The 26,768-nt window shown below is 44.7% G+C and overlaps 1 protein-coding gene across 2 annotated transcripts in view; it reads right to left on the bottom strand.

Annotated features, from left to right (window-relative positions):
• The window catches only part of Znf592 (zinc finger protein 592), a 52,937-nt gene that overhangs the window by 9,248 nt on the left and 16,921 nt on the right, over window positions 1–26,768 (bottom strand). For both annotated transcript variants that reach the window (XM_087188512.1, XM_087188511.1), the window contains 2 exons: window positions 12,327–14,569; window positions 4,544–4,722 (listed from right to left, as the gene is read on the bottom strand). In XM_087188512.1, coding sequence (XP_087044638.1) covers window positions 4,544–4,722; window positions 12,327–14,549 — 2,402 coding nt within the window. In that variant the 5' untranslated portion in view covers window positions 14,550–14,569. The remainder of the gene's footprint in view (window positions 1–4,543; window positions 4,723–12,326; window positions 14,570–26,768) is intronic.

The raw sequence follows: 26,768 nt of genomic DNA, 5'->3' as shown, positions 1-26,768 counted from the left end.
TAAAATTTCTAAAAAATAAAAATAAAAGAAAGGAACACCCTCTAAACTTTCTTCCTTACGACATCACTGCTACTTCCCAAATTACCAATAAAGAGCAGAACACATGATAAAATTCTAAAATATATATAATGTACATGGCTACATTTCACATAAAGCATATCCACTGCACAACGATATACATATATAATATGTCTGGCTTTTACACTGTCCTAAACAAAAACAAAAATAATATAAAACAAAATAATATTGTAAAACTCTGTTGTAGAATTCAGTGAAGTGAAACACATCTATCTTTTTAGAATTTACTAAACAACATTAACGCCAAAAAATGGGAAGGAGTATATATAAATAACAAGGCACTTATGTCCAGAATATACACAGAACACTTATAACTCAATAACAAGATAACAATTCAATTTTTAAAATGGGTAAAGAATCTGAGTAGACATTTCTCAGAGACACAAATGGCCAATAAGCACATGAAGAGACACTCATGCTCAATACCATTAACATTAGGAAAAATACAAATAAGTAAGATACCACTTCATACCCAAAAGGAGTATGTTATAATACATACTCCATACAGTTATAAACACAAAGTCAGACAAGAGCAAATGTTGGCAAGGAGACAGATAGAGCTTAAACCCTTTGTACTGCTTGTAGGCTTGTAGGAATAGCAACATGGAGAAAAACAGGCTGACGGGTTGTCAAGAAGTTAAATATAAGTTATGATTTGAACCAACGATTCTACTCCTAGGTATATCCTCAAAAGGAAAACCCAGGTCCACACAAAAACTCATGCATATATGTTCATTAGCAGCATTATTCATAATAGGCATAACAGGAGGTGGAAACAGCTCAAATATCCATCAACTGAGGTACAAACAACATATGGTCTATCCATATAATGGAACACCATTCAGCCATAGAAAGGAAAGACTGATAGATGTTACAACATGTGTGATTCTGAAAAATATTATGCTAGGACCACATATTATATGAAATGTACAGAAGAGGTAAATCTATGAGACAGAAAGTGAATTCGTGGTTGCCTAGGATAGGAGGATTGGTGGGTATGGGGTTTCTTTTTGGATGGTGAAAATGCTCTAAAATTATTTATGGTGATTGTAGAACTCTGTGTCTATATTAAAAATCATCTTTGTATTCTGAGTATCTAGCAATGCTAAAGACAGTGAGTACACATATAAAAGGCAAATGAACTAAATCAAACTTTCTGAAATTCCAAAGAGCAGAAAATGTGATTAGATTTAGTCAAAATTAATTTTTAGAAGTCAAAATAATAAAAGTTCCCAATTAGGAGACGTGATCAAGTCAAAGTAAAAGTTGCAGAGCCATGTCTTTTAGAGTAGGCTATGATCAATTTGATCTTTTTCCTGAAAATGACTTCTTGCTTATAAATATTTGACACAAATGTGGTGGCATAAAAAACAAAACAAAAAATTAAAAAAACAAACAAGTGTGGTAAAACATGCCTATAATCCCAACCCTGTGGGAGGCTGAGGTAGGAGAACTCCAACTTCAAACAGCCTAGGCAACTTAGTGGCTTAGCAAGATCCTATCTCAAAATTTAAGCTGGGGAGGGGGAAGCCTGGAGATGTAGCTCACCCGGAAAGCCCTGGGTTCAATCCCAGTACAGAAAAAAAGTTCAACACAGAGGAGATTTACTTTAAAATAAGAGTTTTCTTGTTTTCATTCTAAGGCTGATCATTTTTCTACTAACAAAATGAAGAAACTAGAGCCCTTAGAGTTTCAAGTCTTACAGAAAGGCTGGATAATTTCTGTTAATGAAAATTAGAAATGTCAAAATATTGCAATTAGTAAATTTATTCTCAAAAGAGTACTTTAAATTTAGTATGGCATTTAATGCAATCCCAATAAAAATTCCAACAGCATATCTCACAGAATTAGAAAAAATTCTAAAATTCATTTGGAACCAGAAGAGACCTACAATAGCAAAGGCACAGTGGTTCCACTGCCTGCCTCAAAAGCGCAAGGTCCCAAGTTCAATCTCCGGAACCAAAAACAAACAAACAAAAAAAAATAGCAAAGGCAATTCTAGGCAGCAAAGGCAAGGCAAGGGTTATCACAATCCCTGACTTTAAGTTACACTACAAAGCTACTGTGATAAAAAAACAAAACAAAACAAAAAAAACCCAGCATGGTACTGGCAAGAGAACAGACCTGAGGATCAATGGAACAGACTAGAAGATGCAGAAACAACTCCAGACATACTCAGCCACCTAATCTTTGACAAAGGAGCCAAATACCTTCACTGGAAGAAAGATAGTCTCTTTAATAAATAATGCTGGAAAACTGGCTTTCCACATGCTGAAGAATGAAACTAGACCCATATTTTTCACCACACACCACCTAAAATCAAAATGGATCAAAGATCTAAATATTAAAACAGAAACACTAAGGCGGGATTGGTGGCACGTGCCTGTAATCCCAGCCCTCAGGAAACTGAGGCAGGAGGATCACCACAAGTTTGAGGCCGGCCTGAACTATAAAGGGAGACCCTGCCTCAAAAAATAGAAACACTAAATCTGCTGGAAGAAAGAATAGGTAGAACACTTGAGGGCATAGGGGTAGGCAAAGACTTCATGAACAAAACCTAGACCAAATGGGAAATATGACAAAGAATCAACAACTGGGACCTTATCTTATTAAAAAGCTTTTGCAGGGCTGGGGAGTTAGATCAGTGGTTCCACCACCTGCCTTGCAAGCTCAAGGTCCCAAGTTCGATCCCCAGTACCAAAACAAACAAACAGCTTTTGCACAACAAGAGAAACCACCAACAGAGTAAAGAGACAACCCACACATTAGGAAAAATTTTTTACCAGCTGTTCATCACATAAAGGACTATTACCTCAAATATATAAAGAACTTAAAAAAAATCAGATCCCCCGAATTTAAAAATAGGGATCTGAAATCAAAAGACATTTCTCAGATGAAGAATTAGAAATAGCAAATAAATATATGAAAAAATGTTTAGCATCATTGGTCATTCATGAAATGCAAATTAAAACAACGTTGAAATTCTATCTCCAGAAAGAATGGCTGCTATCAAGAAATCAACCAATCACAAATGTTAGAGGGGCTGTGGAGAAAGGAACCCTTACACTGTTGGTGGGAGTATAGAATGGTGCAACCACTGTGGAAATCAGTGTGGAGATTCCTCAAAACTAAAACTAGAGGTTCCATTTGACCCAGGTATTCCCCTTCTTGGTATCTTCCCGAAAGAATTAAAAGCATCATACTACAGCGAAACATGACCACCCATGTTTACAGTGGGACACAGTTTGGAATAGCTAAATCTTGGAAACAGCCCAAATGCCTGTCAATCAACGAGTGGATAAAGAAGATGTGGGAGGGTTTTTTCCCTACAATGGAGTATTACTCTGCCATAAAAAAGAATGAGCTTCAGACATTTATAGCTAAATGGATGAACCTTGAGACCATACTCTTAAGTGAAATAAAGCTGATACAAATGTTTAAATATTGCATTATTTTTCTGGTGTGAGAACCCAAAAGTGGAAATAAGGACTAAAATGTATAATAGATATTGGGAAATGGGAAGAAATATTTAAATGGGAAAGGAAACAAGGGAGGAGAGAGGGACCAAGAAAGGAAGGGGCAAGGAAAAGAAGTGAAAACAGAAGAAAAAAATGGAAACAAAGCTTTTGTACACAGGGAGGAAAGGGGCATAAGGGGAAGAGGGAGTTGGGATAAAATTAAATTTATTAAAAAATATGATTTAAAAAATAAATTTAGTATGGCAAACACAGTAACTTTGTGAGCAAATTAAATTTATATACTTTTTAAACCCAAATCCAAAGCTAAGCACAGTGGCACACACTTGTAATCCCAGCTCCTGGATGGCTGAGGCTGTAGGCTCACTCACACCCAGGAATTCCAGGCCACGCTGGGCAGCACAGTGAGGCCCCCTGTCTTAAAAAGACAAATTAACAATCACCCCAAAACCTTTCCCTTCAAATCTTTCTCCTTTTCCATGTGTGTATGTATGTTGCACTAAGGATCAAACCTAGGAGTGCTCTGCCACCAAGCTATACCTCCAGCCCTTTTTATTTTTTATTTTGAGGTGGAAAGTTGTTTTTTTTTTTGGTACTGGGGATCGAACTCGGGTCACTGCACTTGCGCAGCAGGCAGCGAAACCACTGAGCTAAATCCCTGGCTCTTATTTTTTATTTTGAGACAGGGTGCCTAGGCTGGGGTTGAACTTGCAATTCTCCTGCCTCAGCCTTCCGAATAGCTGGGATTATAGGTGTGCACCACTATGCCCACCTTCAAAGGTTTTTTTAGTATTTAATTTCTTTTAAACCCATTTTCTGTCCTTTTGTTCTTCCTATCCTCTGCAATACAATAACGTCTGTCCATGTACCAACCAACATTCTTGTACTATTAGGCCTCTAAGACCAAACATTAGTCTCAAACAAGTTCTGGACTACGGAAAGGATTAGCCATTGGACAATACCAGGACAGGGAGCCAGGCAGAACCCACCTGTAGCCCACCTTGCGGGCATAGTGCAGGCAATTCTCCTTGACATGGGTCTGGAAGTAGGCGGAGCGACAGAGGACTCCACACTCTGGGCAGCAGTAGGGGGACTTGTGCGCGTGAATCCGCTGGTGTGCACAGAAGCTGCACTGGTTGGGCAGAAGCATCTGGCACACCTGGCACGTCTAGGAAAGAACACCAAGAAAGCAGGTCATGAGGTACCAACAGCCTTGCAGCTTTCTCATCCCAGCAGCCTGGCTCTCCTGGGACATGGGTCAGAGAGCCTCTTCCCCTAACCACTCTCATTTCCAACTTGCCCAGGACACTGGTGACATCCAGACCTCATTCCAGGTCAACAATCAGTGCGTACCACCTCATGAGTCATAGAGCATAGAGCCTCTAGGGCTGTGGCTGCATCTCTCCTGTCATGGGACCAGGCGGGCCAAAGGGTACAGCAGTACCCCAAGCAGCACCCCTGCCTGCTTAGTGAAAAGGAGGCGCTTGTATTCCTGCCCGAGAGGTCAGAGGTCCTCATGGGTCAAACTGTCAAGGAAGACAGGAAAAGATCTCTGCCCTAACCAAACCATGCAGCATGACAGTCTCCTGGACAAACCACCTAGGTGTTTTGACAAATTGTGAGGGAAAAAGACAGGCATGGGGTAACGAAAATTTACAGATTAAAAGAGATTTAAACTGGGATGTAGTTCAGTGTAGAGCACTTGCCTAGTAGTATTCACAAGGCCCTAGGTTCTAGCCCCAGTACCAAAAACAAAAACAAAAAAAATTTTTAAGAGATATTTTCAACCAGTTGAAATCCAGACCCCTTGACTGAATCTTGAGTCAAACAAGTGAGTTTAAAAAGAAATAAGACAGAGACATGTGAATACTAATTTCATGATATTAGGATATTTTACACTTAAATTAAGACTTGATAAAGTTTTATTTTTAGATGTGATGTCATCTTTATGTTTTTGAAGAAAAAAAAGAACTTTATCTTTCAGAACTCACTATAAAGCTATAACTAGAGCATGCTGTAATCTGAAGGACCTGGAGTATCCCCCAAAGGCCTGTGTATTAAGGGCTTGGTCCCCAACCTGTGGCACTATGGGGAGGGGTGAAACACAGAAGGTCTTTGGGCCAGGGTGTGGTGGATCCCAGCCTCTTCTTCTTGTTCACATCCTCCTCCCAAATGACATAAAAGTCCTGCTCCCAAATGACATAAGGCACAGGCCCAAGACATCCTGGCCAACCGCCCATACACTGAACCCTCTAAAACTGTGAGCCAAAAAGAACTTACTTTCTCTATAAGGTGATTGCCTCAGGTATTTGTTTCAAGTAACAGAAAGCTGACTAACAAAGAACTACATACTAAAATATTTACAGATACAATGATTCTGGAATCTGTTTAAAAATAATCCATCCATTGGAGAAGAGGAGTAAGAAAATATATGAAGCAAATGGGGCTACAAGTTGACAATTATTAATGAAGGGTTCACTAAACCATTCTTTCCATTTTATTTGTTTTAAAGACAAATGTTGCTATGCAATCTAGGCTAGTGCTTTGTTATTGTTGTTGTTGTTGTGGGTTTTGTTTTTGTTGTGGTTTTGATTTTTTTGAGACAGGATCTCCCTACACAGTCAGGCTGGCTTTAAACTCATCTTGTAGCCCAGGCTGGCCTCAAACTTATAGTGATCCTCCTGCCTCAACCTCCCAAGTGCTGGGATTATAGGTGTGGGCCACCACATGTGGTTTAGGCTGGCCCTGAACTTGTAATCCTCTTGTCTCAATCTCCCACATGCTGGAACTACAGACGTGCCACTATGCTCAGTTCTTTCCACTTTTACATATGTTTGGGACATTCCATAAAGTTTTAGAAGGTTTTCTAAAGTATGGATTTTAGATGCAGAACAGTGTAGAGTGCGCTAACTCTGTGTAAGAGAAGAGAAAAATAATGCACACACATACAAACACAGATGCCCAAAAACAAAAGAGGAAAAAATGAAAAGAGCCAGGCATGGTGGCACACACCTGTAATGCCAACACTTGAGAAGCTAAGACAGGAGGATTGTCACAAGTTCACAGCCAGCTGGGACTACATAGTGAGTTTAAGGCCAGCCTGAACTACATAGGGAGACCCTGTCTCAAAAGCACCCAAAACAAAACAAAAACAAAAACCTGTTTTTACAGCTCTGTACCTATGAGAAAGAAGGGAACAGAGTGAAAAGGTCAAGGATGAAAGTGAGGCTTCCCTGAGTATATCTTATTATACTTTTGACTTTGAAGTCACATAAATATTTTGTATCATTTTTAAAACTCATACACACCCAGGGATGGTAGGGCATATCTGTAATCCCAGCACTCTGGGAGGCTGAGGCAGGAGGACTGTGAATTTGAGCCCAGCCTAGGAAACTCAGCACTTAACAAGACCCTATCAATCAATCAATCAATAATCAATCAGGGTGGGAAGGTAGTTCACTGCAAAGGCCCTGGGTTCAATCCCCAGTTCCACAAAAATAAATAAATAAATATTCAGGAGGTTACATTATTCCCATTTGGATGGTATTATAAAAGACAGTAAGTGTTGTGAGGACATGGAGAAACTGGTACCTTGTACACTGTGGGTGGGAATGGAAAATGGTGCTGTTGCTAAAAATAATATGGTGGTTCCTCAAAAATTAATCACAGAATTATCATATGATCCAAAATGGCATTTTTGGGCACATAGTGAAAAGAATCAAAAGGAAAGTCCCCAAAAAGATACTGTTATGCCCAATTTCATATTAGCATTATTTGGACTAGAAAACACAGGGAAGAAAGGGCCGGGGATTTAGCTCAGCGGCATCACGCCTGCCTCATAAGCACAAGGTCCTGAGTTCAATTCCCTGTACAAAAAAAAAAAACCAAAAAAACCCCAAAAACCATGGAAGAAACTCAAGTATCCATCAACAGATTAATGGATAAACAAAATGTAGTACATATGGGAACCAGGGATTTAGCTCAGTGGTTCCGCTGCCTGCCTCACAAGTGCAAGTTCGATCACCACTACCAAAAAAAAAAAAAATATATATATATATATATATATAGTACATATGTACATGATACACAGAAGAGTGTTCAGCCTTCCCAAAGAAGGGATTCTGACCCAGGCCATAAACATAGATGACCTTGAGGACATGCCACGTGAGATAAGCCAGGGACAAAATGACAAATACAGCAGGAGTTCACAATATGAGGCACCTAGCGTAGCCAAGTTTACTGAAACAAAAAATAATGATGATCGCCAGGGGCCAGGGAAGGGGGTAAAATGGAAGTTGTTAACTAATGTTTTCCTTTTTTATTTTTTTTGGTACCAGGGATCGAACTTGGGTCCTTGCACTTTCATAGCAGGAGAAACCACTGAGCTAAATCCCCAACCCATGTCTAATGTTTTTCAAGACGAAAAGTTCTGGAGATTGGTTGCACAACAATGTGAATGTACTTAACACTGGTAAACTGTACACACAGAAATGGCTGAGAAAATTTATATGTATTTTACTACAATTTAAAAAATTAATAGAAGGAGGATTCTTAGAACACCATTAGAGACTGTCAGAACATCAGCTCGCAACTCTGAAAACTCATGAAAGGAAACAAAATAACCATCTTGTTTTCCAATACAAAGTATATTTTAGAGCAACCAGAAGACTTCCTGGAAGAGGGAAAGATATTTTATATAGAATTCTAGCTAATAAATGGAGAAAAAGAATAAATTTAGAAAAATACACTTTTGCAACTAAATAAACTTAGACTCAAGCAGTGATTACTGATGGGTACTAAAATCATTAGGTAAAGGGTAGGAAGCCTCCAGGAATAGTGGTCTCAGCTACTCAGGAGGCTGAAAGAGGGTCACAAACTCCAGCCCGCCTCAACAACTAAGAGAGATGCTTTCTCAAAATTGAAAGATCAGCTGGGTGTGGTGGTACACACATGTAATCCCAGCACTCAGCAGGCTGAGGCAGAAGGATTACCATGAGTTCCAGGCCAGCCTAGGCTACACAGTGAGTTCAAGGCCAATCTGGACTACATGGCAAGACCCTGTCTCAAAAAAACCCCCAAAAAACTAAAACGCCTGGGGATGCAGCTCACTGTTCCCTGGATTCAATTACCAGCACCGAAAAAAAAAAAAAAAAATGGCTGGGGACTTCACAAGCACAAGGTCCCAAGTTCAATCCCTGGTGCCAAAAAAAAAAAAAAAAAAAAAGAAGTAGAGAATTTTATAATGAAGGGATCAGAATGTCACCACTTAAACTCAGTGATCAACTTAGCATCATTTAAAGTGAGATAATCAGGCATCTGTGCCTCCTGCAACCATGAATAAGGAAAACACAGTATCCCTTTTTTTTTTGGTACCAGGGATCAAACTTGGGACCTTGCACTTGTGAGGTAGGCAGCGGCATCACTGAGCTAAATCCCCGGTCCCACAGCATCCCTTTTTAATCTTTAAAACTGCATTTGAATCTAATCAAATTCTTCCCTCTCCTTCTCTCTCTCCCTGGCTCCTTCCTTCCTTTCTCCTTTTCTTCCCTCCCTTTCTCCTTCCCTCCTTCCTTTCTTCCCTCTTTTTCTCCTTCCTTCCTTCCTTCCACTGGCTACACTGAAACTGTATACAGCTGGGCGTGGTGGCATATACTTGTATTCCCAGCACTCTAGGAGGCTGAGTCAAGAGGATTACAAGTTTGAACCCAGACCGGGCAACTTAGCAACTTAGTAAGACCTTGTCTCCAGATTTAAAAATTTTAAAAGGGCTGGGGATACTATTGTCAGATGGTGTGGGGCCAGCGGTCCTCTCCAGGCTCTTGCTATTCCAAAGAACTGGACAGGAAAACTGATAAACATAAAAGTTCAACATTTCCTGGAGACATTAAAGGTATCACAGGCATGAAAAGTAGGGAGAAGTGTTTTGAAATGAAGGAAAGAAGTACTCTAAAATGAAGAAGAAAAGAAGTGCTCTGAAAAGAAGTGGTAAACAGTGGTCTGAAAAAGAGAGAAGACATGCCCTGCATGCAGAATGGACCACTGGAGGGGTAAGAAGACAGGGGCTATGAGGCCCAGCAGTGCTCCCTACATCCTTCTGTCACTGGATCTCAGCATGGGAAACTGTTCTATGCCCAGATCTGACAGCTCTCTGTGACAGCTCATGCCCTACCATGCAGCCTCCTTGCCATAAAGTTGCCTTAGTATAGCTCAGTGCAAAGGCCCTGGCTCCAATCCCCAGTACTGCGAAAAGAAAGAAAGGGAAGGGGAGGGGAGGGGAAGAGAGAGAAAGGGAGAAAACTGTATGGAACTTTATCTTATTTTATTTTCAGTACTGGAGATGGGACCCAAGGCCCTGTGTGTGCCGGGCAAGCTCTCTACCACTGATCTACACCCTCAGCCCCTAATCAGGTCTTTATTGCTAAATTTTAGTCTGCAGACAAAATATGGTATACAGAGGAAAAATTACTTGTATAAAGAAACAACCGTCAGAACTGTCCTGGAAAAGTCTCAAGACACGCAACCAGTTTCTTCAGTGAGTCAATGGCCTGAGAAGAGGGCTCAGTGGTGTTAGGGGTGAGGGGGAGGTGATGCCACAGACTGAGTGATTAAGAGATGATAAAAACAGATATGTAGCCTATGTTTGGATGCTGATTTCAAATAAGCCCATGCCAGGGTATAGCTCAGTGGCATAGCACTTCTCTAATATTACAATGCCTTGGCTTTGATCCCCGGCATTATTTTAAAAATTAGCAAAAAAACAAGCCCAATTGTAAAAAACAAAAATTTTAACCCAGGGCCTCACTTGCTAGGCAAGCACTCTACCCCTGAGCTATACCCCCAGCCCTAAGAAGATTTCTTTTTCCTACATAATTCCAAAAATGTGGATTTGCCTTAAGTAAATATTAAGGAATTGTTACTAATTTTAATAGGTGTAGTAATGAAAATAGAAAACAAAGAAAGACAAAAAAGCTCCTCTGTGCAGACCTCCTTTTCCTAAGGAGGCTGGGACTACAGGGAAGGATGAGGAGACCCTGCTGGGAGGGAGGCAGAAGGACAGCAGGCAGCTCCCCAGACAGGAGATGGAAACCCAACCTGCTGTCCTGTAGCCCCTGCACTGGTGCAGAGCCTTGCCTCACCCTATCCAGGCACCCTTACCAGGACACTGGCCTGAAGCCTGGAACTGTCACAAAGAAACCCAGCAGCCCAACAGCCCCTGAGGGCAGTTCGTGATCCCAAAGCTCAAGCCTCACCCCTCTCCTGAGCCTCAGGCCATTTCAGTGGCCAGACTCCCAGAGGCTGAGAGCCAGCCAGCCATGGCAGACACTCCTGGTCTGGCCTCTGAGGGGAGAAGACCACCAGGTGGATGACATGAGTGCCAACCTGGGCACCTACAGCCTGACCTCTGTCTATACAGACTTCAGAAGATGGGTAAGAAGCAGGGTGGAAAAACCAAAGGCTTCCACCTCCCCCTCCCCATGTTCTTGTCACAGAAGTGACAGACCCCCCAGCCCCACTAGGGATGTGCACAGTGCCAGCGAAGGGTGACTGTCCACCCTCCATCTGACTCTCTGGCAGGAAAACACCAAAGGGGAGGAGAGGATGAGAGGCCACAGAGTGATCCTGTGGCATCCTGGACTCCAAGAAACCCAGAGATCTACCAGGCTAGAGCTGCTTCCACCCAACACTCTCCTGCAACTTTACTCTGCACTCATCGTCCCACTCTGCCTGAGCTCAGAACTTTGTTCCCCGTGCCTGCACACCCTCCTCCAAACTCAACTTCACAGGTCCAGCTGAAATGTCATCTCTCTGTGCCACTGTCCCTACACCTGCAGTCACCATGAATTAGTGCCTCTGAGGCACTTTGTGCATCTAGGTTTGCAATCTGTTTTAGTCCCAGTCTTAGACTGTCCCACACTGTAGCTGTTCGGTGGTGACAGCTGCCCTTACTGAGCTGCTGGGTGCTCCCAAAGGAAGGTGGCATCCCTCAAGCAGCCCAAAGCCCAGGGCACAGCAGGCACTGGGGAAATGAGTGCAGAGCGCATTGGCCACCAACATCAGCACAGCCTTGGGTGAGCTAAGGTAATAGCTGAACCGCTCCCCTCCCAGGTCCTAGTGCCCTGGCTACAGAGGACAGAGGGAGCATGTTGAGAGGCCACCTCTTCAATGGGACCTGTTAACACAGACAGGCACCAATGCAGAATGCCTCTTAAAACAAAGATCTCACCAAGCATAACCAAGAATTGGAACAAGCCATGGTGAGAACCTGGATAGAAGGAAGAGGCCACAGGACAGACTCATCCTCTACCTGCCCTTCTTCCTCCCACTTCAGCCCTGTTGCTGGCCCTCCTAAAGTGTCCCCAACGGGACTTTGCAAAATAGTGTGGCCATGGCAGCGCAGAACAACAACTTACTAAAGACACACTCCTTAAATGAACAGTGAGGCACAGGGACAGTGACTCACCCACCTGGGTCCCAGGTTCTTTGGGGACAAGCCAGGACTGTGCTGACACCTCCCAAAGACCAGGCCTGACAACAGGCCTGGCAGCCCCAGGATTGGGGGTGAAGTGAACCAAGAGGCGCATTTACAAGCCACTCACCAAAATTTCAGGGTCTCCCCTCAGTTAAGGGCCAGACTCGTCCCCCAGTAAACACCAGGTATGTCCAGGTGAGCCAGTGTCCTCTTGTGGGAGGCTACAACCCTCCACTGCTCACACATCTGGGAGCGCTCCCCTGCTCCCAACATGGAACCCCTTGCAGCAAAGGTCTGCTTACCAGCCCCTCGGTTTCCTCCGATGTCCTCTGGAAATGTGCAGCCAGGACCATGTAGTCCTGCATCTGCTTGTGACATTCAGGACATTTGGTTCCGTACCGGATGAGCCTCACGGGGTCTGGGTAGAGTGGAAAAGCTGGAGGCGGGGAGCTGCTGTTGCCTGAGGGGGCACCATGTTTGGGAGATGAGGAGGGGGCCAGGGCCGCCAGGGCCGGGGTGCTGGCTGGCGCCGACACGAACATCTGGTCAGCAGCAATGGGCTTCACAAGCAGCTGAGAGCACTGCATGACAAGCCCCTTGCTCTTATGGTCTCGGGCATGCCGGAGCAGGCTGCACTTATTGAAGAAGAGCAGTGTCTGTGAGCAGAGAGTGCACAGCACCTCGATGTGGACACTGCGCCGGCTGTAGTGCTGGCTCAGACTCTTCTCTAAGGCAAATGCGTCCCCGCACTCCAAGCAGCAGTACCCACTGGCCGGCACATGGATCCTGCTGTCTGCAGGAGGGCTGAGATTCGGTGCATAGAGGGGCACGGGGTTAGAGCTGTGCAGGACCTTGTTGAAGACTTCCACAATCAGGGGGGCGGCCTTCTTCACCTGGTGCACCAGGGGCACTGACATCTGTGTGAGCTGGGGCTGGCTCTGTCTCTGTGCAGAGGATTTGGCCGTCACAGATGCAGCGACGCTGTGGGGGACCAGGTTGAGGTTGGCCAGGTGCACGGCTTTGGGCAGGAGACTGGTAGGGGCCAAGGCCTGTGCAGCCATGCTCTGTTGCTTCTTGCCCATCTTCGAGCTCTGGGCCACCCCCTTGGGGACCAGGGGTGCAGAGCTCTCGCAGGGAGATGAAGAGTCACCAGCCTTTGTCACATTCTCGTCCCCTTTCCTGTCACCCTGGGGGCTCCCTGAATTTGTGCCTGCCTCAGAAAGGTGCCCCTCCACAGGCAGGGCTGTGCCCTCTTCCCCTGGCACCTCGCCTGTGGCCTCAGCAATGGCACTCCCTACAGGTGACTCCACAGGGGACTTACTTAGATCATCAGGGTCTGGCAGGATCCTGGTAACAGTCCGTTTGATTTCCCCTGACGATGTCTTGATGGTTTTGATTCTGACTTTGGGGATGGCTGGCGGGGAGCTGGCAGCCACAGACGGAGAGCCTCTGCTGCTGCCGTCACTGCAGATGCTCCGTGGGCTGTCCGATGGCTTTATGCTTTTCCGAGTAGCCTCCAGAGGGCTCCGGGGACTCTTTGGTGACTTGGGCATTTTGGGGCTACCTTTGGAACCCTCTTTGGTGGCCCCCGAGGGATCCTTTGTGTGGCCAGATTGATCCTCCTTGGTGACACTAGCCACCCTTTTGGCCTGTAAGGCCACTAAGGCTGCAACACAGGATGACAGCCTGGAATGAGCAGGCTTGAGGCGCTGCCTGGGGGGCACAGATGAGCAGGCTCCCAGCTGCGGAATGGGCTTCTTGGGCTCACTGACACTGTGGCCAGGGTGGCTGTCGAACTCCAAAGCTTCCCCAAAGAATTGACTGGAATCCAGCTCTCTGTGGGGCTCCACTACCTTCTGCTCACCCTGAGAGCACTCCTCCTGACTCTCCAAGGGTAAGGGCTCGGGCTTGGGTTCTTTCTTACAAAAGTGATCAAACATGTGCAGTTCCGGGACTGGAAACTTGGTCAGTACCTCCAGGACTGGGCCCGCCGCGGTCCCACACCCAGGAGGGGGTGGAAAATAACTGTCCGAGTGCTTGGGCTTTATTCTAAACCCATTATCTTTGATGGAATCCTCAGGCTCTGGGCTAGAGATCGGGCTGAACTGGTTGAAGGTGGGTAATGGCTCAGACTTGGGAGGTTCCAGCTTTCCAGAGAAACTCCTGGCACTGTCTCCATTTAAGAAAGTGGAGTCAAACTTTCCACAGTTGGGCGATTCTGGAGGCAGATCTGGACCCCGGAAGCCATTGTGCAGGAGGCTAGGGGTGACATGGTCTTTCTCCGCCTCAAAGGACTCTTGGCGGCTGGTGTTCTTGACAATGACACTCACAGCCGGCACATCCGGGGCAGATCCTGAGTGAGACAGGGGCACGCTCTCATCCAGACACATGCCTGAGGGCTTGAGGGGACTCTCATTCTCCTCACTGGGAGTCTGGATGGCCTCCTTGGCATCAAGGCTTGTGGGGTCTGGGATGTCGAAGGCAGCAAGAAGATCATCAAAATCAGGGGTTTTCATATCCCCCATGGCTGGAGGCTCACCAAGGGCTGTAACAGAAACAAGACACGGTCAGTGACCACACTGGACTCTGTCCGACATCATTTTCACATACATAGCTGTTGCACATGCACAGGTGGCACACCCATGCAGAATCCCGCATTCTATGACAGGAAGTCACATGCTGAATCTTACCCTAAAATGCTGGAAGGCAGGGGAAGAGGTGGAAAGAGAAACTCACATGTAGTGGCAACCCTGCCTGGTGGGGCATGGACCTCAATACCCAGAAGTCCCTGCTGGCTGTACAGCCATGAGACAGGGGACACCCATCTCACACGGTCCAATATCCAGGGGGCAGCACCCTCTGTGGTGAACTGTGCCTAGCAAACAGCCAGTCCCATAGCCCCACCCTATTTTCTTTTTCTTTTCTTTTTTTGGTTTTTTTAGGAGGGTCTTGCTATGCAGTTCAGGCTACCCTCCAACTTACAGCAATCCTCCTGCCTCAGCCTCCCAAGTGCTGGAATTACAAGTATGCCACCACACCTGACCCTACTCTTTTCAAGCATTGTTCAATGGTTCCCTCCTTTAGAAAACCTCTGATTCATACATGACACCTGACTACATCATCTCCTACCTAGCAATTTTTTTCTCCATTCAGAAAACACACTTGATTCCTTGACTTTTTACCCTAAAGTTGTTACTGGTTGGTGAATAAACCCAAGGAGCAGGGTGATCCTCAAGGGACCACACAGTTATCAAATTGGCCAGGTGACAGTTTGGGAGGAGCCTAAATTCCACTTTAACATAATACACAAAAACTAGAACAACAAAACTACTTTAACTTAATGCCCCTGCTTCCTACATGATCCAGCAAAGCTACAGAACTATGCAGCCGAAGAGAGCCAGGCTCTGGGAAGAGCCCTCCCTAAAGTTACCTCACTCAAATACTCATGGAGCTTGAAACCGGCTGGCTCAAGCCTGAGGGAGGAAGAAAGAGCAACTCTGCCATCTCCACTCCTTGTTCAGCCCTTAAATCCTGTATCTCCTTCACCATCTCAGGCCCTTTCTGGCTTACACATTTCTTACACCACATTGACGCTGGAAATCTTTCCAGAAGCAAATTGGCACAACTCTTAGAAGTGTAATTGCTCCACAGTGCCAGATAAGTGGCAAACTCTGGAATACAGAAAGCCCACTTCCAGAAATTTATCCTAAGAACAAAAATTTCCAAAAGCCATATGCAAAGTTACAATGCTTAAGCATTAAAACAGCACAAAGAACCCAGACACAGTGGTGCCTGCCTGTAGTCTCAGCACTTGGGAAGCTGAAAAGGGAGGATCACTTTTTTGTGAGGGTTGGGATGGTACTTTGAATCCAGGACCTTTACACTGAGCTACATCCCCAACCCTATTTATTTATATATTTTTAATTTTGAGACAGTCTAAGTTGCTAAATTACCCAGTGGCTGGGTCCAACTTACAACTTTCCTGCCTCAGCTTCTGAGAGTATATGCCACCATGGCATTAAAGGTGTGTGCCAAGCCAGGGGTGGTGGGACACACCTGTAATCCCAGCACTCCGAAGAGGCTGAAGTAGGAGGATCACTGTGAGTTTGAGGCCAGCCTGCGCTATATAGTGAGTTCAAGCCCAGACTGAACTAATAGCAAGATCCTACCTCAAAAAAAAAAAAAAAAAAAGGTGTGTGCCAAAAATGCCCAGTTGGTAGGATCATTTGGGGGTAACATAGCAAGAACCTATCTTAAAGAAAAAAGCATAGAGGAAAGACACACACACACACACACACACACAAAATCTAAATGTTCAAGAGAACGGGGATGGTTACATACTTGATGGACTATTGCAGCCAAAAAAAATTTCTAATTCTGAAATTGATACAGCAACATAGAACATTACTTATAATATTAAGTTTAAAAAGATTAATAGAAAAATATTGTCAGTCTGATAATGCAAAACTAAGTATTCATTTGATCTACAATTAAAAGAAAAAACTTTTACTGCTAGATTATTTTTCAAAACTTTTTGGGGGAAAGCTAAGAGATTGCTTTTATAGTTTTTATAAGGGAAAATAGAAAATCACTCAGAACCATGAGAGCAGGTGGCATGGCAGAGGTATATTCTTACATCCTGTGGGATCAGTGGGTCTGCAGGTCTGGTTTCCTGGCCCTCCTAAGCCCTCAACAAAACACATGTGCTGGTTTAGGAGGTCTCACAGAAAAGGAAAACATGCCCCTCCCCCAGGAGGGTCCTCATTACCCAAACAGACTGGCAGAATATCTCATGGAGATGAGATTCTGAACAGAACAAATAATTGTCTCCTGGACTAGAAGTGTGAGAGCCATGAAAACGGAACACACAGATACCAGTGACAGCAGGGCAGCCCACTGCCAAGTGAACCAGCACACAGGCGATCATGACCACAAGGACATGCCACGAGACATTCACTTTATGAACTTATCCCCTGTCCTCTCTTCCTGCTTTTCCTTTCCTCCTCCTCTTTCCTTTCTTCCAAATGCCTAGGAGGGAAAAACACTGAAGAAGTGTAGAATAGCTTGGTCCTTTTAAGGAGCAGGAAAAGCAGGAGGGACAGGTTGTGACAGATGGGCTGGGAGCCCGGCATGGAGAGAGATTACCCCATTAGAAGAAAACAGCATTCTCCTCACAGAGACAGCTTCCGGGCTGGCTGAAAACAGGTAAATTAAATATCTTAAGCTAGAAAAGCAGAGTGAGCAATGGTGTGGCAGCTCAGATAAGTAGCAGGAAAAACTTCCCTCAGGGTTTTCAGTAACAAAACTGAAGCCTTATAGACTTCTTGGAGATGGGAAGGGGATATCAAAAATAATCGATTTGATACATATATAAATTTCCCAAAACGAATGTAATTATATCACAAACATATACCAATTGAAAAAAAAATTTTTTAAACCAAAGTTCACAACCTGTTTTCTATTCAGCCCAGGTAAGGGAAACCAAAACCAAGAGCAATCAATTAACCATGACCAGGGGACTCAGCAAACCTAAGTAGAAAACAGAAATGAATGAAACTATCATGTTATAAAAGTGAAAGAAGCAGGTGTAAAGGAAATGACAACCAATAAAAAGTTCTTCTCATGTACGCAATAAAGTAAAAAGAATATCTGCAACACAGAATTTCTATCATTAATATACATAAAAAGAGCTCACAGAGCAATAAGTAAAAGACAAGCAAGGTGAGCTAAGGTAATAAGCAGGCAGTCCAAAGAAGAAACACAAAGACATGATCAATATATTTTATAAGTAGCAAAATATTAGAGAAATATAAAATATTAATAATGAAAGGCAGGTATGGTGGTGCATGCCTATAATCCCAGCACTTGGGAGGCTGAAGCAGGAGGACCACCTCAAGTTTGAGGCCATCCTGGCCAACACAGTGAGTTCAAGGCCAATCTGAACTACATAGCAAGACCCTGTCTTAAAAAACAACCAAAAAATAAATAAATAAATCCAGTACATAGAAACCATTTTTGGCTTATTGATTTGATCACATTTTTAAAAAACTTTTTCTTTGTACCGGGGATCGAACTCCGGTCCTTGCACTTGCAAGGCAGGCAGCGGAACCACTGAGCTAAATCCCCAGCCCCGAAACTTTTAAACTGGGCATGGTGGTGCATGCCTGTAATCCCAGCACTTGGGAGGCTGAGACAGGAGGATCATCATTGAGTTCAAGGGCAGCTTGGACTACATAGTGAGTTCAAGGCCAGCCTGAACTACAAAGACACTATCTCAAAAAAAAAAAAATTATGCTAATTTTTGCCACCATTTGTCAGAATTTGGGGCTTTTGGCTCTTTCAGAGCTACATAACTTTCTTTTTTTGGTACAGGGGATCCAAAGTGGGACCTTGTGCTTTTGAGGCAGGCGACGGAACCACTGAGCTAAATCCTCGGCCCAAGAGCTACATAACTTTCTGAGGGTTCAGCCCAGCTGCCAATTGACATGTCACTAAAATTTACTCAACCTTGACCCCAGGGTCTTTTTAGACATCCTACGAAGACAATTCCCCAAGACGGGCAGGGGCTGTGCATCCATACGCTCAGAAATATTAATAAAGACCTGAATGACTCTATTCTAAACCCTGCTTCCAAGTCCTCTTCCTCTCTGCTGGAAGGTCCACCCTACTCACAGGACAGAAGCAAAGATCTTAAAGGAGATGAGAGGGGCTTTGCCTAAGGAAGGACACTCAAGACACTGTTATCCACATGGACAGAAAACCTAGCACAACTGAGGAATATCACGAACACCAGACTGTCCTGGCTTGAAAGAAAACAACTAAGAGACATTGGTCTTAAGAAAGTTGCAAAGGCTGGATGTGGTGATGCATGCCTGTAATCCCGGCACTCAGGAGGCTGAGGCAGGAGGATCATCTCAAGTTTGAGGCCATCCTGGAATACACAGTGAGTTCAAGGCCAGGCTGAACTACACAGCGAGACCCTGTCTCCAAAAAAAGGCTGTGAGGAAAGCAAAAAGTGTACCACTCAGAAGTGGCCATAGTCTGCATATAAGGTGAGGACTCCTTTGGAAAACAATAGAGCTTGAAGTTGTAACTTTATTTCATTTGCAAGAGATGAAGATTTAGGGAAAGAGGAAAGCATAACTAAAGATAGGTTTGTTCATCAAGTCTCAAAATACCATAGGAAAGAGCAGTATTTTGAAATTTAAAATAAAAGAAACAGACAAATAAAAGGTGACTTTATTCATTAGTCAGAAAATATACTGAAGTTGTTACAGGTAAAAAATATGTAGAGGCTAGGTTGTAGCTCAGTGGTACAGCACTTGCTTAACATGTGTGAAGCCCTGGGTTCAAGCCCCATGTTATGGCTTGTCTAGATGTCCCCCTAAGGCCTTAGAGATGTGACTGGATCTAGAGTATGTGACCCTGGGATCAAGGCCATGTGATTAAGAAATTAGCCCACTGATTGGTTTGGCCTAGTTCTGGGAGTGAATAATGGGAAGGCTCACCCTGGGTGTGAGTGCTATCTGCCCTAAGGATGTGTAGTTTGGACAGAATATAAGGAACAGAGGGGCCAGGTATTTAGCTCAGTGGTGCCGCTGCCTGCCTCGCAACCACAAGATCCCGAGTTTGATCCCCAGTACCAAAAAAAAGAATATAAGGAGCTGAAAGAGGGCTGCTATTATCCATTGCTGCCTTCTGCCTCCTGCCTGCTCTGCCATGCCCCTCTGTCACACCACTCTGACTTGGAGCCAGCCAACTATGGACTGAAACTGCTACAAACTGTGAGCTACAATAAACCTTTCCTCCTTTAACTTTGGGTCTGGGTATTTTGTCTCAGCAATGAGAAAAGTAACTAAGTCACCCCAGTACTGGAAAAAAGTTAAAATAGACCGAGAGAAAAAGAGATCGATCTCCACATATTTAAATCTATAAGAAAAAAGGCTCTGAAGAACTCAGAACAAAAATTTGTCACTAAACTCATGAAGTACTTTCCCCTCACTATTAAAGCCTTCAAATTTTAAATAACACTAAATTGGTCATCTGTTTTTCTTAGCAATGATAAATTTAGTAATGGCAAATTAAGTAATAGGAACTGGAGGAGGCAGAGGCACTCCAAAAGCATTAAGAAAAGTCAGATCTGTATTCAGTACATTCTGCCTAACAAGACAGGGAGCAAACGACATGGTGCAGATTGACAAAGGCAACAAGAGAGGCAGCATGTGTCAGGGACACTGGTTCGAGGGACAGGAAAACAGTCTTTCTGAATCTGCCATGTCTGTGGACGAGGCCCAGCAGGAAGGAGGCATGGTTGGGTGGATGAACTCTTACCCACTTACCGGTCCAATAATTTAAGTACAGGATGACCAAAAATTGCATATTTTTTCATTAATTTTTATAATGTAACAGAAAATCTAAAAGTGACAATTTTATCAAATTTATTCAATACAGGAATCAATTGGTTGAAATGACACCTGCCTGAGCGATGCTCAGGACAGTCAGTATGTAAACAAATGCACTGCCCGAATGACACTTGGGGTGCACTGTTGAGTGGGTAACTCTGCTACCCCACATGATCAGTTACGGCTCACATGCTAATATCTATGTTTGATTACTGTTTATAATGGTCAAGAATTCTTAAACGAAGCTGGACATAGTGGTACAAGCATGTGAGTGATGCCAGCACTGTAAAAGGCTGAGGCATCTTGTGGCAAATTAGCAAGTTGGTGAGAACCTATCTCAAATAGAGCTGGGACTGTAGCTCAGTGTAAAGGCCTTGGGTTCAATTCCCTGTACAAGAAAAAAGGGAAGGGTGCAACCTATTTTCCAGGAGTTCCCTCCTGTCTCTCTCTGGCAGGAGCTGTCTCTCCTTCAATAAATATTCCTTCTTCTTAAAAAATAAATAAATAAATAAAAAAGAAGGGAAGGAAAGGGGAAGGGAAGGGAGGGGAAGGGTTAAATGAGAGACAGGGAAAGGGAGGGGAGAAAGACAGAGATGGAGGAATAGAGTCAGAGGAGGGAAGAGAGAGATAGGACAGAGGAGGTAGCTGTTTCTCAGCAGAAGCGGAGGACAGGAAGAAGCACTGTGGGGCTGGGAGCCAGGGAGAAGAATGAACTTCCTCTGTACCGGATGCGAAAGCAGAGTAACAAGCAGAGTATCCACTGCTCCCAGGACCCCATTAGGGACACTAACCAGAGAGAGATACTGCTTCAAAGGCAGTGGGGATGAGAGCCTAGGAAACCTCCACGGGTCAAAAGAAATGGGAAAAAAGCCCCATAACAAAACCTCAGACTAGAGCTAAAATAACAAGGAAATGCAAATCACTAGATCCAGCTTTCTCTCCTACGCCCGTCACTAGTTACAGGGGGGAAGACCTGGGCTGGCCTTAGTTTAATATGTCAAATTAAACTAACTTTACCACCCATGGTGGCACACACCTGTAATCCCAGTGCTTGGAAAGCTGAGGCAGGAAGACAGCAACCTGGGCTACACAGTGAGTTCAAGGCCAGCCCTATCTCAAAAAAAATTAAACTAGGGACTTCCGGTGTCATGGCACCCAAGCGAGTGTCCCAAGTGGGGCGCTGAGAGCCCCCGGCGGGCTAGACCACCTTCTGTCTCTTCTGTTGGCTGCAGGCTGTGGGCTGCATGAGAAGGACTCCGGGGACCGGGAGACACACAATGGAGGCAGTGACCTTTGAGGATGTGGCTGTGAACTTCACCAGGAAGGAGTGGGCTTTGCTGGATCTATCCCAAAAGAAGTTCTACAGAGATGTGATGTGGGAAACCTTTAGGAACCTCGCTGCCATAGGAAGAAACTCAGGTGACCAGCAAATTGAAGATGAGTACAAAACTTGCAGGAAAAGTCTAAGATTTTCCTCCATTCTTACAAAGAAAATTTAAGCACTGAGAACACTGATCTTCACCAAAGCCATAAACCTCATAGTGATCGTTTCTCCCATGGTGAGGGGCACATGTTGGCATCGGTACTTCACACATCACAGACATGAAGTTCAAATATGCTGCTCATGACTAATGATTTTATGCATCTTAGAGACACTGAAGACAACAATGTCAATAAGTCTACCATATACTAGCCCATAAAGCATTCCTATGTAAATACAATAGAATCAAAATTATTGCATGCATATTATCAGATCATAGGGCAATGACACTAGAAATGTCAAAAATGTATAGAAACTATGGGAACTTTAGAATATAACCTTCTATTAATGAGTCTCAGAACAAATTACAGAAAACATGAGTTTCTAGACTCCAGTTATAATACCATTTTTAGGAAAATGGAAGCACCTTGAGACCATAATATTAAATGAAGTAAATAAGACACACAAGCTTAAGTAATACCTGGTTTCTCGCAAATGAGAACCATAATATATAACTGAAGTGCAGAATAAAAGAGAGGCAGTAGGCAAAATCAGAATGAATGTTTGGCATGTGGGTAGTGAACTGAGAGATAGGAGGAAGGAAGGGAGGGAAATGAGATCGGAAAAGAATGACAAATTGTGAAGTGCTGTGTACATGCACCAAGTCCCTATCAAGAATGTGCTCATCAGGTACTACAAACATACTGTAAACTATATACAAAGAGGTCCAGTGGTTTCAGGGAGGGGAGGGGAAGGGAAGGGTTAAAACCATATTACAAATTATGTACATGTACCAACTCCTCACCATACATGTAATCATCATGTACTACAAACTTATACTACCAAGAAACAATTTAACAATTAAAAACACTGGACTTGGGGAGGGGATTTAGCTCAGCGGTTCTGCTGCCTGCTTTGCAAGCACAAGGTCCCAAGTTTGATCCCCGGTACAAAAAAAAAAAAAAAAAAAATCGGAGTCGTAAGCTTAAATATCACATGGTCTGTCTTATATGAGTAACTAAAAATAAAAATAATTTGAAGAGAAACATACCAAATACATAGTAGAAAACAAAGAGAAAGTTCTTTTTCCAGAGTTGGGGTCAAGAGATAGATGGAGAAGTGGATGAAAAAAGATGAAGATATGTTATATGTATGTACCAACTTTCCACGATGAATGTGATTATTATGTACTGTCAACATTTACTAATACAAATAAATTTTAAAAAGAAAAAAAATTAAACTAACCTCAAGAAACTCAAGTCCTTAAATAGGCTAGGCTAGGCTACGATGGCTGGGCAAATTAACCTAGAACTAACAGCTTTCTACATAAACATTACTTCCCAGGTGGACAAGCAGACACCTACCATACACGTATCACAACACCCCTTAAATACATATCCAGGCTGCTTACAGGTCAGGTGACCCCCAAGTCAAAGCTACGGTAAGTTAAGTCCCCAGTTTACAAACATCTGAGTGAGAATTTTCACAGGTGTGCTGTATACACCCCATTTTGTCAGCTTACAAACAAATCCGACTTTCGAACAATTCTTCCAGAACAGAACTCGTTCGTAAGTAGGGGACTTATTGTATTCTGAGACAGCTGGTGGACAGCATTCATTCTGTAGGACAACTGGTGTTCAAACCATTAGCAAAATATGAAGCAGTGAGAGTGGCACTCTGGCACACACTTCTAGTCCCAGCACTTAGGAGGCTGAGGCAAGAGGACTGAGAGTTCAAGGCTGCCTGGATTACATGATGAGACCCAATCTCAAAAAAAAACAAAAACAAAATAAAACAAAAAGGCCCAAAGAGATCCTCAGCAGCATCTAGGAAAAGGCTGTCCAGTGGCCCCAGGCAAAACAACAAAACCTTTCACTTTGCTGTCAACCCAAGATCAGAGAAGTCCCTGCTCCATCCCCCTCCACCTTAAGGACAGAGCTCCAACTTCTCAGCTGGAGGGGCCTCCTTCTGGCCTGGTCTCTGCCACCTCCCAGGTTCCCTCTTGTCTTATCACACTGGTGACCCTGACTCTCGTGCCTGTGTGTCAGAGTCCACTGTCCCCAAGGGGAGAAAGGGCCCAGCCTGGCCCAGAACACTAACCTCTCCTCACCCCTGCTGCAGCCCCAGACCCCCTGCCCTCCTCCTCCTCCTCGTCCTCTTCCTCTGGACACCCGGCTCCCTCTACCGTAGCCCTCTCCAGGGTGCAGAGGTCACAAGTCTTCCATCTTCTCCACTGCTCAGGGGGCTGCTCCACAGCACCCAGGGGTCAGGAGCTGATACTGCAGCCGTGGCCTCAAGACCGACCATTCCTGAGGCACCTCCCCTCACCTACCCTGCCCAGGGGTCTTTCTCTACCACCCCAAACAAAGTGCCCATCTCCCAGGAACTGAATCCCATGGCAGCAATTCACAGCATGTCAGGGCCAAAAGGGACCTCAGAAATTATCTGGTCCAAACCCGCTGATGGTGACACAGGCCTATAACCCCAGCACTTCGGCCAGCCTGGCCTACATAATGATTTCAAGGGCAGCATGAATTACCTTTTGAGACCCTGTCTCAAAACATAAACCAAGGCTGGGGGTGGTGGCACACCCCTGTAATTCCAGCACTGGGGGAGTTGAGGGAGGAGGATCACTGTGAGTTTGAGGCCAACCTGAGCTGAATAGGAAGTTCAAAGCCAGCCTGAACTGCATAGCGAGACCCTGTCTCCAAAAAACAAAAACAAAAAACCAACAACAAAAACCAAACTAAGAAAATAGAAAGAAATTCCCTAGTCTACTGGTCTTCTAATGCTGCCAGAAGACTGCTGCTGGGCTGGCTGCAAGGAGCACCATGGGGTGACTCCAGCACTGATGGCCATCTGGCCTGGGCCACCACTCTGATGTGAAGCTGCCCAGGTATTTCCAGCCCCTGGTCTAGTTCAACCTCTTCACTTTACACATGGAGATTCGGGGCTCAGAGAGGGGGAGCACAAGCACCAATCACCAAATGCCACTACATACAGCTGGGCTTACGGAGGACACAACCTGGAGGGCCAGGCCCTACTCCGAGGTGACCCAGGGGCCCCCAAAGGCTCATGGAAGACACAGGATCCCTAGAGACGTCGCCCTCCCCTCCCTCATGCTCCCTGCATGGTACATTCTTCCCCATAGCATGACTTTCTATCTCCATTATAATTATTCCAGTAGAGTTCCTAGGTAGGCATGCACTGAATTTTTTTTTTTGGTACTGGGGATTGAACTCGGGACCTTGGACATTTGAGGCAGGCAGTGAAACCACTGAGCTAAATCCCAGGGATTTCTAGATTGGCTCTCCACTCAGATGCCTACCAGAAACCTCACACTTCACAGTGTCTAACATCTAACCCTTGATTCCCTCTTATGATCATCCCCACTTCAGTAAATGACAACTCCACCCTTCCAGTTGCTTTGGCCACAGCCTCTTTCCTTCATAGCCTTCATCTAATCCACAAGCAAATGCTGCCAACCACACCTTCAGAAGACACATCCTGTCACCTTTCCCACCTCTGGCCTTTGCACCACTAGTCCACCCCCACAGTGCCTGCAGGCTGGGCTCTTGCTGCCATCCAGGACCTCTATAGTCAGGCCCAACAGAGCAGCCAAAACTGCTCTCAAAATGGCATCATATCACACCCTCTTGAGCAGAAAACTGTGGCAACCATGGCCCCCTGAAGCAGCCAGTCCTGCACAACCAGCACAGCCTGGCATAGTCTTCCTGCTGTCCCCAAGTGCACGGTGGCTCCGGCCCCACACCTCTGGAGGGCACTTCAGCATGCCTGTCAGGCCTGCAATCCTGTCCCTCTGTCAGGTACTCTCTAAGACCGTCCCACAGGAGCATCCAAGCCCAAGCTCGGTCCCTCCAGTCTGCTGTTCTTACAGCACTTGCTGACATACATCATTATTCATTTCTTTACTATGTGTGCACCACCATGTTTACTAGAAGCTAACCCACCAATAGAGTAGGACAGAGCTACTGGGCGGGCGTGGTGATGCACGCCTGTAATCCCAGCACTTAATCCCAGAGCCTAAGGCAGGAGGATTGCTGTTAGTTCCAGGCCAGCCTGGGCTACAGTGAGTTTAAGACTATCTCAAAAACACCTCTGTGTGTGTGTCTGTACACACGTGTACACTACAGATTGAGCCCAGGGTCTTGTGTTGCTAAACACACACTACCACTGGCCTACAACACCTAACCCTGGGGCTGGGGATTTAGCTCAGTGGTTTCGCCGCCTAAGGACCTGAGTTAAGGACCTGAGTTCATCCTCGGTACCAAAAAACACCTAACCCTTTAAAACTTTATAAATAGACCTTCAAGGTTAAAGGGGCCTCACTAGTGGGAAGAGACTAACATAGCCCTTGTCTATGAATCCAGGACCTCCTTAGGGGCTGATTATTATTTTGTTTGGGGGGTTTTTGTTTCTTTCTTTGTTTTGTTTTGTTGAGACAGTTTCACTGTATAGTTCAGGCCTTGAACTCACTATGTAACTCAGGCTAGCCTCAAACTTTCAGAGATCCTCCTGCCTCGGCCTCTCAAGCATGGGATTACAGTTGCATGTCCCCAAACCTGGCAAGAGCTCATTAAATTTAAATATTTTATCAGTGGAAGATACCTTCTGGCCAAATGAGATAAGGATGACTATCTGGAGGGTGGGATCAGTTCAACACTAGGGAGAGAGAAGGTAAAGAGAAGGTATGTTATGGGAACCATGGGGCTCTTCAGGAGACAGGAAACAAATCTGTGAGCAACTAAAAACCCCTGACCACACATTTCAAATGGGCAAACTATATGGCATGTGAATTATCTCAAAAAGCTGTCATATTAAAGACAAAGAAAACTAGAACT

Source organism: Heterocephalus glaber, unplaced genomic scaffold (assembly GCF_053883595.1).
Source record: "Heterocephalus glaber isolate CG9 unplaced genomic scaffold, H.glaber_assembly_v1.0 deba00001531, whole genome shotgun sequence".
Classification (NCBI taxonomy): Eukaryota; Metazoa; Chordata; class Mammalia; order Rodentia; family Bathyergidae; genus Heterocephalus; species Heterocephalus glaber.
Note: the sequence above shows the minus strand (reverse complement) of the source record. Positions and strands in the feature narration are given on the sequence as shown.